Source organism: Podarcis erhardii (genome assembly GCF_964252035.2).
Source record: "Podarcis erhardii genome assembly, chromosome: 1".
NCBI classification, from domain to species: Eukaryota; Metazoa; Chordata; class Lepidosauria; order Squamata; family Lacertidae; genus Podarcis; species Podarcis erhardii.
In genome coordinates, this window is record NC_138497.1 from 17,405,432 (window position 1) to 17,419,189 (window position 13,758).

Sequence of the window (13,758 nt, forward strand, 5' to 3'; positions counted from 1 at the left end):
CAAACTGAATTTTCAATCACAATGCTAATTGCATGTGTGAATCAAGCTGAAAGATGGAAGTGATAGAAGAGCAGTTCTTCAGGCCAGAAAGCATGTGCTCATTCGATTCAAAATCATTGTTCTCATTGTTACTCAAGAAAGATTGCCAGCAGCTATACTGGTTGAAGTAAACAGCATCAGTCTGCCCTTTGAGGGGCACGTGGAACATGTTCAGTCCTTGAGGCTTCTCCTGTATTTTCTCTGGGTCCTAAAAGTAAGTTAAATTAAGGAACAAAATGGAAGAAAAATCTCCCATCTTTTCTTCCCTCTTTCACCGCACCACCATCGCCACTACCTGGGACAGGATGAGATAGGAAACTTTCCTGCCATGAACTTCCTGAAGTTAACACAGCATTCCCCAACCCTGTGCCCTCCACATGTTGTTGGACTTAAAGTATCATCAGCCCCAATCAGCATGGCCAGTGGTCAGGGACGGTGGGAACTGGAGTCTAAAACAGAAAAGCAAAATAAAGAAGAAAAACTCAACTGGATCAGCCCAGAGGCCGATTTATTCCATCAGTCTGTCCTCACAGTGGCCATGGGAAGCCCACAAGCAAGACTTGCATGCAACAGCACTCTACACAGTCCTCATGACCAGAATTGATTGAAAGCTTGATCACCCCTGATTTTTTCTGCTCCCTCCATCACATATTCTTTCAACCCCCAACTAGGGCCCCTGAAGATCTGGAATTCAGTGTCTGGAATTTATTTAACAAAATATTCAGATTGGCAATGGAGAGTAAAGAAGAGACTGACGTGGGAGTTGTAGTCCAAAGCATGTGGAGGGCACCTCGTTGGCTGCCCCCGAGATAGGGGTTTGGGTGGCCATGCCAGCCAAATAGATGCTGAGAGTTTAGACTACCTGTTACCATGGAAGCCTATCTCGTTTCTATATTGTCACCTATTCATAATTTTGAGCGAGCTGTCCATAAGGGGAGTCACCAGCATGTTGGGACGGTGCCATGGAACCACCCTCCCAACAGCAGCTTCCTTGCTGCTTTGCTGCAGGGTGTTAGTGAGGTTCGGGAACCAATGCCATCTTTGTAAGCCACTGGATTCTGTAGCACTGCCACAGCCCAGCCTCTTCTGGTCCAGAACAGAAAAGGAAAGTGGTCATGAACCCAGTTTGCCCCTATTTTCTGTGATAGCAGACTTGTGTGTGTCCAAACGACCTTCAATCAGTGTGGCTTTCATTTTCCCCCAAACAAAGCATTAAAGGAGGAAAATAGGAGCCTCTGGAGACAGCAAATTGTTTTGTTTTGTGTGGTGCGGTTTTTTTTTTTTTTATCAGATAAGTTGAGTAGTGTTGTAGCAAAGTAATGCATAGTGTTTTGTTTTCCGTTCTCGTTTTGGAAACGGAAATTGCTGTGCATGGTAATAGTGGGCGGCTGGCATGTTTTACAACACTGCATCGAATCACGAAAATAAACAAGGCTACTAGATAGCCATAGCAACCATTGCACTTGGTCATGATGACAATAAACCCCTTGATGTCATCCTTGTTTGTTCCCGCCCACATGGACAAGCAAGGATGTGTCTGTGAGTTGCCAGGTTAAAATGAGGAAGCCCGAAAGCACACACAGCAGTCCAGTGAAGCTCTCTGGACTCTAATGCATCCTCAGACCACAAGGTTCCTGAAAATAGTTTTCTACCATCCCATGTGCACTATATTGAACTATAAGCCCATAAGTGTATTTCCTAATACATGGGGTATTACATCTATAGATACATACATTTCATTGCCGGCTGTAGGAATCAGGCTGTTCAATGTTTATATCTCTGTTTCCATATCATTTTTATTTTTATTTTTACAGGAGCTCTATAGGAAGGATTGCAACTTAGCTGCTCAGCTGCTCCAGTGTAGCAAGAATTACGACAGGGCGCATAAGCTTTCCGAGGTAATGTAAACTAAACGCATCTCTGAAAATCACTCAAGCAGCTGCTGCTGCGACTTGCTTCTACGCCTCAATAGCACTGGAAGGGAGAGGGCGGGCAGGGGCAAAGAATGGCAAGGCAACCGCAGTATCAGTAGAGGGTAACATATGAACCGTAGTCCACGGGATATGGTGTACCACTCATTAAAAGTCCTGCATACATCTGGTACGAAGGCTGAGACCCTACCTGCCCGCCGACTGTCTCACCAGAGTGGTGCATGCTCTAGTTATCTCCCGCTTGGACTCCTGCAATGTGCTCTACGTGGGGCTACCTTTGAAGGTGACCCGGAAACTACAACTAATCCAGAATGCGGCAGCTAGACTGGTAACTGGGGGCAGCCGCTGGGACCACATAACACCAGTCCTGAGAGATCTGCATTGGCTCCCAGTACGTTTCTGAGCACAATTCAAAGTGTTGGTGTTGACCTTTAAAGCCCTAAACGGCCTTGGCCCAGTATACCTGAAGGAGCGTCTCCACCCCCATCGTTCTGCCTGGACGCTGAGGTCCAGTGCCGAGGGCCTTCTGGTGCTTCCCTCATTGCGAGAAGCAAAGCTACAGGGAACCAGGCAGAGGGCCTTCTCGGTAGTGGCACCCGCCCTGTGGAACGCCCTCCCATCAGATGTCAAAGAGATAAACAACTACCTGACATTTAGAAGACATCTGAAGTCAGCCCTGTTCAGAGAAGTTTTTAATGTGTGACATTGGCTGGGGAGACCCAGCCAGATGGGCGGGGTACAAATAAATTATTATTATTATTATTATTATTATTATTATTATTATTATTATTACTATTGGAAGAGGATTCCTGGGATTGGAATTATTGAGTGGCAAGGCAGCAAGGATAGGGTGGAAGTAAAGGAAGTCTTTTCATAACTCAAGGACTGCAAGGCCAAACTGGAAGACTGAAGAGGGTCCAACAAGCCCAGTGATGCTTCTTGGACCAAAATAAAATAAGTTCAACCCCACCCAACATTCTCTCCCTGAATAGGATAGCCATAGTAATCATGATTTTTCTTGTGAACTTCCTGGTGCTGTTTAGTTGGCTGTTTAGAGACACAGTGCTGAATTCCATGGACCTTAAGTCTGATGTAGCATGTACAGTTCTAATGTACTTATTGTCAGGCTTCCATCCCAGAACACAGCAGCACTTGCTTCAGAGTAAGGTCTTCATTCAAGCTAGCAGTGATACAGGCTTAATAGCAACCACAGGTCCAGGAGTCAGGAGTTCAGGGTCCAGAGCAGGGCTTTCCGAACTGTGTGTCGCAACACGTGAGTGTGTCAGCTGCGGTGTGTAGGTGTGTCGTGCGAACGCTCCCCATGACCCTTCCCGGGACTGGAAAGGGGTTAGTTTAACCTCCTGTTTGCTAGGAAAACTGAGTTACTGTGTTGCGAAATGATGCATGACTAATAAGTGTGTCCCCAACATGGAAAGTTTAGGAAGCTCTGGTCCAGAGGAAGGAAGTGAACAAGAGGAGAAGGCAGCAGAAGGCTAGGGCAGTCTTGTAGCCACAAGCCCACCACTACCTTCAAAGGTGGGGTCCATTGCACCTGTCCTACCCTATAGATACTTCACTGAATAGGATTGTGCATGGGGGGGGCTGTTATGGATCAGGATCCTGACAACAGCTGTGTGCTAATGGTGGCATCAACTCTTGGTCTCCTGCTGCAGTCTGAAACTGGATCAGCCACCTCACATTTATTATTTGCATAGGGAGCAAAGCACCCATTGAGAACTCCCCCTCCATGAAAATAGCAGGTGGCGCCCCCCCCCCCCCATCTCAGGGTTGCATTTGGTAGGAAATGGTTAAACTCTCACCTCACATGTACCAATATCTGAATCTCGACTGGGAACCCACACTGGCTGTTTGTGAAAGAAAGATTTTCTACTCAAGGGCAACCAGCACAATTTTGTGATTTAACACACGCACACTTCAGTGTTAAACTAATGTGTAGTCAGTGCTTTTTTTTCCGGGGGTACTCAATAGTACACAGTAATGACACCTCTTTTTGTTGTTGTTAAAAAGTATGGCACATACTGTAACAACTTCATGGTGAGTACCGACACCTGTTTTACTAGAGAGAGAGAAAAGCCTGTGTGTAGTTTAACACACACCCTGCAATGAATTTGGTGCCTTAACACTAGCAGTGGCTTCCTGGCAAGATGAGTGCTTTCCTAAAACTCAAATTAAGATCAGTGCATTGCTCCTGCAAAACACTTCAATTTAAAAAAGTAAAGCCTGCTGCCATGGACAGCTCCTCTCTTGCAAATATTTGTCATGGCAACAAACCCTTTCCCTGAAAGCTACTTTCGGTATTTTTTTGTGCAGGGATGCCACAAAATCCGCTACTGTAATGCCATAAACCCACAAGCAATGTGAGTGCTTATCCTCCCTGCCTCCCTCCCCACACCATAGTCGGGACCATTGCTGAGTCCGACACTTAAAAAAAATTGAGTGCAATTGTGTCCTTGGGGTGTTGTTCCAAAGCATGAGAGCTACAAGCTTTACATTCACAACGAAAACAAGTGAAAACAGAAGCTTGCAATTCTGGGTTGACAATTTGCAAGTGCATTTCTGTGTTCAACATTGAAGGCTCAGCAGAGTGTATGAGTTCAGAAGAGGGGAAGCAAGGGAGGGCAGATATGTTAAAATATTGCAAATCATAGAATCATAGAGTTGGAAGAGACCACAAGGGCCATCGAGTCCAACCCCCTGCCAAGCAGGAAACACCATCAGAGCACTCCTGACATATGGTTGTCAAGCCTCTGCTTAAAGACCTCCAAAGAAGGAGACTCCATGACACTCCTTGGCAGCAAATTCCACTGTCGAACAGCTCTTACTGTCAGGAAGTTCTTCCTAATGTTTAGGTGCAATCTTCTTGATAATAATTCAGTAAGCAGCTAAAATCCTTAACTAGGCAGTGCAATTAACCATGTTTGTGTGCCTGAATTAATATTTAGCTGATGAATGCAACTATATTGTTTCCATCCTTCCTTAAAAAAAAATAATTCAGATTTGTGGCCTTCAGTAGCTAGGGCTTCTGGGTCACAAACGATGCCTTAAGACAGTAGTCGCCAACCTGGTGTCCTCCATATGTTGTGGACTATAACTCCCATTAGCCCCAGATAGCATGACCAATGGTCAGAGATGATGGGAATTCTACTCCACATCTGAACAGCACCATGCTGGCTATTGCTGCCTTAGTGAGCTCCTGATTTGACCACATTTCACCCAGCTTTCTCCTCCCACCTCCTGTTTATTACAGCTGCCATCTGAATTTCAGGAACGCGTCAGCATCCACCTGGAGAAGCACGGATGCAGCCTCTCAGTACCTCTGTGTCATACATCCTTTGCAGACAACATACCGACTTGCGTCATTGCTAAGGTCCTGGAAAAGCCTGACCCCAACAGCCTTTCTTCGCACTTGTCAGGCTCATCGAACAGAGATCTCGCCTTCCAGGACTCTGTCGGAAAGCTTGCCCAAAGGCCTCAATACAAGTCCGACATCTACTGCAGCGATACAGCTCTTTACTGCCCTGATGAAAGACGCAGGGAGAGGAGGCAGAGTGTTGACATGCAAGTCAAAGATGTTGGGTTCCTGAGGTCCCAGAATTCCACGGACAGCACCGTCGAAGAAGATGGCTTCCATTCCAGCTTCTCCCACGAAGCTTTCCCAGAATACGTTACCTCTCTGCCAACTTCTAGCTCCTACTCCAGCTTCAGCGTGACATCCGAGGAGAAGGAGAACGCCCAGGCTAGCACGCTGACCGCCTCTCAGCAAGCAATCTACCTGAGCAGCCGGGATGAGATGTTTGAAAGAAAGCCATCTTCAGGTTATGACCACCAGGGGAGCCCGAGGTTTGCAAAGTCTAAGTCCATCCAGCACATGGAGCTGGCTGACGACAACAACTCCCCGACCTTCACTAGGACTATGTCGCCTTATGCAAGTGAGCCTTATCATTTCTCGGCCATAACTACCCAACAAGCTTTAGCATCGCAGAAGATGCACAGTGAGTGCAGGAACACCAACTTGTCCGAAGAGGACCTCCCGGGACGTTGGAGGCAGCTGAGCGTTGAGGATATTGGTGCGTATTCTTATAGGAACAGTGGCAGGCTTTCGCCCTGCAGTTTCTCGGAGCAGTACTACAGAAGCCCCATCAAGAAAGCCGACAGCCGGTCGAGTCCCATTTACGCCAGTTACAAAGGCGATAGCTTCTCAGAGGGAGACGACATCTGTCAGAGCAGGCTTGTGGATTCTTGCTTCCTGAGGACCGACAGTGGCCTGAACATTGACATCAGCACTAGCTGCAAACAGGACAAGCTGTCCTCCTCTTACAAAACGAAAGAGCCAAGAGACAAAATGAACGAAAGGATCACAGTCCAGGTGTGCAGTAGTAAAAGCATTGACGGAAGCCCGGTGTTGAAAAGAGAATACGTTGACGTCAGTCCGAACAGCTCAGCTGAGTCCCTCAACCAGAGTTCTATGGAGGCTTCAGAGATGCACCAGTCTTCCATTGAGCAAGGAAGCCATTCGAGCCTCCATAGCAAGCAGCAACAGTTTCAACGGACTGGAAGTACAGGCTTGAGTCGGAAGGACAGCCTCACGAAAGCACAATTGTATGGAACCCTCCTCAATTAAACATCTTCCAAAGTTGCAATAAGGAGACAAACATCACAATGACAAAAGGTGACATTTGATACTTCTAGCATACGGTAGGCTTCTGAGCAACAGTATTACAAAATATATATTCATATTCACAATAGTACTGTTTTAAAGGGATGGGGGAAACCCAAATCTGATTATTTAAAAAGGGGAAAAAAACATTACGCGGCACTTTTCACACGATGACTTTTCCATCTTGGATACCAACCCTTTGCCCACTTTTATATCCTGAGATATTTTTATAAACAAATCAGTATTTATTAGACTGTCCTTAGTACTCTCAAGCGCTTCGAGTGACACTTTTTTGTCCCCTTCAAGTAGGTTTCTTATTTATTTTTTTGTGCATGAGGCCACATGTGCCTGAATTCTTGGAGAAGAAGGGTTTAAAAAGAGAGGAGGGCGGGGGGGGGCAAGAGAAAGAGAGAATCCTTATCACAAGGACAAATCAAATCTCTATATGGTTCTTTAAAAGTTTGGGTTGTGTGTGGTGCAGGATGTACAAGAATGGTGATGTTATAAAGAAGTATATTTTTAAAAATGCAATGGAAACAAAAATGACCCACTAAGTTCTTTAATACAGATGTATTTCGGAGTAAGAACAATTGGGGGGGGGGGACAAATGCACAAAATGATACAGATATTTTGGTTGGTCTGTCCCATTGTGTTTCTACTTTTCTGCCCTGTACACTACCTCAAAATTAATTGAGGGTTTCTTTGTCACTTATTTTTCTGTAGGCTTGCATTTATATTGTTTCAAATGCATGGAGTGTCATAATTAATACTGTATTTTGCATTACTTAATAAAAGACACCAGTGGAAATGTTTTGATTTTTTTTTTAATTTGATTTTTTATTTTTTGGTCATTAAAAGATGTTCTAAGAGAATGCTGTTAATGAGTATTGTGTTCAGCAGGGTCAATTTGGTACCGATGTAATGTTTATAGTCATGTGAAGTTGCAAATACTGCATCTAGCGATGGAGGAGGAGTTTGATTCATTATCCCTATGGACTCCCCCATTCTGTCTTTGGTTGTGCCCAAAGATTCAGATCAAGATGAGCAGTTAAGAGGAGTCACAACTAGGTATGGGGGAGACAATTCCATTTGCATTTAAAGGTGAACCGACCTAATTCACATTTTCCGGAACATAGGAGCCAGCTCCTAGGGCTAAAGTCCCTTTGCCTTACCCCATAAAATTGGGCCCCTCCAAAGTAGATGGGCAATGCCATTCAAATGGTCTGGGTGTGTCCCATCAAGCAATCAATTATGTAGGGTGGGGATTAACTGCCCCCCCCCCATATTTTATTCAAGTTCTGGAACAAGATGTGAACTGAAAACAGCCATCCCAAGAAATTTGCACGTCTCTGAATTTTGTATTACAGTTCTCCAGCCAAGTAATGTGTAGAAAAATGCAAATACTATGGTAAAGTGTGCAGTGTATATACAGTCGTACCTTGGTTTTTGAACAGCTTAGTTCTCAAACGTTTTGACTCCCGAATGCCACAAACCCGGAAGTGACTTTTCCGGATTTGCGAACTATTTTTGGAAGCCAAACATCTGATGGGGCTTCCGCGGCTTCTGATTGGCTGCAGGAGCTTCCTGCAGCCAATCAGAAGGCACACCTTAGTGTCCAAATGTTTTGGAAGTTGAACGGACTTCCGGAACGGATTCCGTTCGACTTCCAAGGTACAACTGTATTAATGAAAACAGCATACGAAAATGCATTATATATGGGAAAGTTGCTTTGGGGGGGGGAAGCGAATAAGAGAAATTTGCACTTAAATGCTGAGTTTTTTAAAAGTTGCAAAGCGATGAGGAAATGTGGAGACCTCAGCTTAATGTTGGACAAATGAGAAATCTGAATTGAAACATTTGCTCTTCCCGAATTACATCTGACCACTGGTCCACCTACCTCTTTACGGCCTGCTCAATCCTAGGGCAGCCTATGTGTTCTGGCTCCAACACAATAAGGTTATCATAAGCTAAATAAATTAGGTCAATAGCACATTTTATGCACCACTGTCTCTTAGTCTGTTTCAAGAAGAAGCACTTCACACTTTGAAACAAGACTTTCTGTGCTTGGCTGGTCTTCAGGGAGGGCACGTAACTTCACCAGAGAACACATGTTTTGCACGCACAAAGTCCTAGGTTCAATCTCTGGCTTCACGTGTTCAAAAAAGCCGAGGAAATCAGAGCAGACTATAGTGGGCTAGACAGATAGTGTGGCCTATGCTGTTGCCTAAATTGAAAGACAGCGTGTCCTCCTCTCCCCCTCCCCAATCCTATTCAGTGCACCAAAGCTAACCAGACCGGCAGCTGTATCTTTGGTCAACACCAGCAGTGGGATACCATCCTCCACCATTGGAGAAGGTAGCTTAGGGGGACAAAAAAAACCCTGTCTTCCAGTACCTCACTTCTGCTCACTGCCTGCCCCATACTAGCTTCTGTTCTGGCCGAGATGACTGGCAGAATCCGCGATCTGGGAGAAGAGAAGATGGAGGAAGACTGGAAGAAATTCAAGATGTATTTACAAAAACATTGTAATTTGGTTGAATGTTAAGAAGGATGCTAGATTATAAAAAATTGGCCACCACTAAATTAGATTTAAATTTGATGATAAGTGAGATTAAAGAAAATATAAATTTTTTTGGAAGAAGTGCTAGATTATATTTGAATGAGTGGACATGAGATTGTAAACAAGTTGATAATTTGTCTGGAAAAACTTTTAACGATGTAAATGGGAGCGGGAGACGTGAGGGAGTCCAAAGAAGTGATGAAATTATGTTTGTGACAGAAGTAAGACTGTTTATTATTTCTGCATTGATATTTAAAATTTTAAATAAATATTCATACTAGCTTCTGTTGCCAGAAAAATTCATCTTACTCTGCCTAGAGATAGGCCCAGTTCTGGCAGTGTGGAAAGAGTGAAAAAAAAGTCTGCCTTTGTCTCCAAATAAAGTGGTACCTCGGGTTACAGATGCTTCAGGTTACAGACTCTGCTAACCCAGAAATAGTACCTCGGGTTAAGAACTTTGCTTCAGGATGAGAACAGAAATCGTGCGGCGGCAGTGGGAGGCCCCATTAGCTAAGGTGGTACCTCAGGTTAAGAACAGTTTCAGGTTAAGAACAGACCTTGGGAACGAATTAAGTTCTTAACCCGAGGTAGAATTCGCTGTGCAAGATGGACAGGACAATCCATAAGCACTGGGGGAGAAAAAATGGAAAGCAGATGAGCATCTACCTTGTATGTACAGTCTCATGCTGGAAGGACGGACATGGAAGGCCCCATTTTGCACAACTTTAGGATATATAAAATTTGCTACTCTGAACTTAAGATGTGCTTTGGTTATGTGTCCACATCACCCCAAAGATTCTCCAGCTACAGCTTCTCCTACGGCATCAATCCTGTACCAGTCAAATGCAGGAGCACAGCCTCCTTAGGACAGTTTGACTAGACTTGCAGTTCCATCAAGCCAAGGATTTTATCCAATATTCCCTACGATTCGGTTTGTAACTGCCCTTTTTGCCTTTGAAAGCCTCCTGCTTAAAGAACCTGACAGATTAGAATTAACTTTGAGTTTGTCTAGGTCAATATTTTATTCCCAGATCAATAAATCTTCAGACTGGCTGCAATTCCCAAGCCACCTGCGGGCTCTGAGCAGTCATTCGGCGCAGTAAGTTATTTCATGCCAAAAAACAAGTTTCAAAGAAGTTAAGACACATCTGATTGGAAGTGGGTGGGGGAAATGAACTTCTGTGAGATTAATATACTTTTCATGGTCTCCAAAAGGTTAGCTATACATCACCCATACATGCCAAGTTTTCTCTCCAGTTTCCTAGGCCATCTGATCAGCAGCTTCCATAGTGATTCCATCCTCACAAAAAGAAAACCTGCCCATATTGCACACAAGATTATACTTGGAGGATCATTAAGTCTGGGAAAGAGGAAGATTTTCTGACCCATTATCAAGTGTTAAATTCAAGCAAATTAATTCAAATACAGCATGTCACATGCTGCCCCTTTACGCCTGACATTATATATTAAGTTGTATTCCACTAACTCAGAGTAGACCCATTAAAATCAATGACTATGACTAACCATGCCGAGACCACATAACACTGTTCTTGAAAGACCTACATTGGCTCCCAGTACGTTTCCGAGCACAATTCAAAGTTCTGGTGTTGACCTTTAAAGCCCTAAATGGCCTCAGCCCAGTATACCTGAAGGAGCGTCTTCACCCCCATCGTTCTGCCCAGACGCTGAGGTCCAGCGCCGAGGGCCTTCTGGCGGTTCCCTCGTTGCAAGAAGCAAAGCTACAGGGAACCAGGCAGAGGGCCTTCTCAGTAGTGGCGCCCGCCCTGTGGAACGCCCTCCCATCAGATGTCAAAGCAATAAACAACTACCTGACATTCAGAAGACATCTTAAGGCAGCCCTGTTCAGGGAAGTTTTTAATGTGTGATATTTTAGTGTATTTTTGGTTTCTGTGGAAGCCGCCCAGAGTGGCTGGGGAAACCCAGCCAGATGGGAGGGGTACAAATAAATTATTATTATTATTATTATTATTATTATTATTATTATTATTATTTATTATTATTATTATTATTATTATTATTATTATTATTATTATTATTATAACTTAGCTGCATTAATTTCAGTGGGTCTTCTCGGGGGGGGGGGAGTTGAATACTGACTAATGCCTTGATGTTATTTGATGGTGGATTTCGTCAAAGGCCCATTATGATTTCTGCAACTGGGTTACTTTCTCCATCATCCTACAGCTGCCCAATCAGCATGAAAGGGGGCGGGTTAGCCACTAAAACAGGCTTCCTCAACCTCGGCCCTCCAGATGTTTTTTGGCCTACAACTCGCATGATCCCTAGCTAGCAGGACCAGTGGAGAGGGATGATGGGAATTGTAGTCTCAAAACATCTGGATGGCCAAGGTTGAGGAAGCCTGCACTAAAAGCCAATCACAGCCAATCAGTCAGTCATGCCACGGCTAAAATGGCCGCTGTTTCTTTAATGCTTAAAAAGCTGGGTCAGCATGAGTCAGCAGTCTGCACCGGGTTGTATATATATAGAGAGAGAAATGTTAGTTGGGTTGGTTGGTTGGTTGGTTGGTTAGTGGAAGCTGGTAGTTGTTGTAGGTATAGTTGGTCAGTCGCTTTTGCACAAAGACTTTTAAGCATAAAACTCTGCAATGACACTTTTCTTGTGGACTCTGTTATGCCGACAAGGATCCGAGGACCAGGCTGAGGAGACAAAGGGAGGACAGAACCCTTTCCTTTTTTTCTTTTCTTTTTTTTACAAACACTGACAAGTCACTGAGGATTGCCTCCTAGGGTAATTCTGGAGAGGTCATGCAGGAAGACCTCCAAGGAGGACTTCTTCTGTATGCTCCAAAGCTAAGCATTTAGGAACAGTGAAAACACAAGATGCTTCAGTTTCAAGAGGATGATGTACAAGTTCTGTTACGTACATTGGGAGTTCATGGAAACAACTCTGAAATAAGATATTAGAGCACTCCAAGTCATTTGCCTATGTATGTAACTTTCTGATAGTAAGAGCTGAGCAGACTCACTCGGAAGATGGTGGACTCTCCTTCCTTGGAGGTTTTTGAGCAGAGGTTGGATGGCCATCTCTCATGGATGCTTTAATTGGGATTCCTGCATTGCAGGGGGTTGGACTAGATGACCCTCAGTGTCCCTTCCAGCTCTGCAATTATGAGATGCTATGTTTCTATGTGCACAGAAGAGAGTAGATCAAGCTGAAAGGCAACACGAAGTGGGCTGCCTTGATGGTTGCAATGCACTCCTAATTCGTATTCTTATGTAATCTTAGATAGTATAAAATCAGAGAAAGGGGCATGGCAGTGACTGTCAAGAAGGGACCCTGCACATCTGAATTTGACCCTACACTACTGCTCATAAGAACTGGAAAGAGGTGAGGCATGGTAATTACTTGTACTGAAACAACTTACTAGCATGAGTTTACAAAAGATAGTTAGAGTTTGGGGCAGTATCACTTAATGGAACAGTCAATGTCACAACTGCGTTGATGCCGGGGAAGATAAAAGCATTTCCACGTACATTTTGCAGGTTGCCTTCAGATAATGACCGTTTGTACATTGCTGCCAGGGGTGGTGAGCAGGACGGATGGATCGCTGTAGGCTTTCCATCATGTCCTCACTTAGTGCAGGCAGAATGCCTTGTGGGTTTTCCCATTTACTTCCTTGGTTTCTACTCAGAAAGCATCCATGCAGTTGACAGGTTTTGCTTGGCAGGCTGGCAACACAGATTGACAACGAGAAGCGGCCTTCTTTTAGAAAGATGAAGGCAGCATGAAAAATTAAAGGAGTGTGATATAGAATGTGGCCTGTCTTTGCACGATGAAAGGCTGCTTCCAAAACCTTGGCTTTTCAAGATTTCATCTTTTAAACACGGCTAGCGCTGCCAGAGTTTGTTTTGAAATGTTCTTTAAAGGGCTTCTATTTCCCACTGATATCTTATTGAGGGACTTGCAACAAACTGAAATCCTCAATATTACTAGGTACCAGACTCTGAGCTTTCTTTTAAAAATAATAAAAAATTAAAAGTCTCTAGCCCTCCTAGAATAAAAGCTTTGGAGCAAAATGTGCAGGTACTAAGTACCGTAAGCTCTGTGAAATGAAAGTGAGTTTGGTGTGGCCAGTTTGTGTATTTTTCCTGATACTGAGGAATGTTCCCTGTTGTTGTTAGACATTGTGTGTGTGTGTGTAAAAATATTGTGCGATCGACACAATCGGGAGCAGCAGGACACAGCTCACTTGCAAGACATAAGTATGTCAGAGTGGTAGTCTGTCTAATTCTACATTTGTGTTATGCTGTATTCCTCTGGCAGCCATTTTGCATTATGCCAACCCCAACCCCATAGCAGCTACTTTGTGACTGGTGTTCCCAATCCTCTGAAGTTTTGAAATGTGCCCACTGGTCCAATAAGGTTGGCCACCGTTGTGTTAAAATGTGGAGTGCTCCTATTCAGCATTCCTGTCTGACAGCCATACCCGCTTCCAGGAAACTCCATTCCATCTCCACCTCCCAGTCAACATTCCATGACCGCTGAGCATGCTCAGTCCTCATTGAACT

The 13,758-nt window shown here is 44.3% G+C and overlaps 1 protein-coding gene across 1 annotated transcript in view; it reads left to right on the top strand.

Moving 5' to 3' along the window:
* Window positions 1–7,456, top strand: part of BEGAIN (brain enriched guanylate kinase associated) — a 182,919-nt gene extending 175,463 nt beyond the window's left edge. The window contains exons 7-8 of the mRNA XM_081867419.1: window positions 1,854–1,937; window positions 5,239–7,456. Coding sequence (XP_081723545.1) covers window positions 1,854–1,937; window positions 5,239–6,612 — 1,458 coding nt within the window. The 3' untranslated portion in view covers window positions 6,613–7,456. The remainder of the gene's footprint in view (window positions 1–1,853; window positions 1,938–5,238) is intronic.
* Window positions 7,457–13,758: the final 6,302 nt, after the last annotated feature.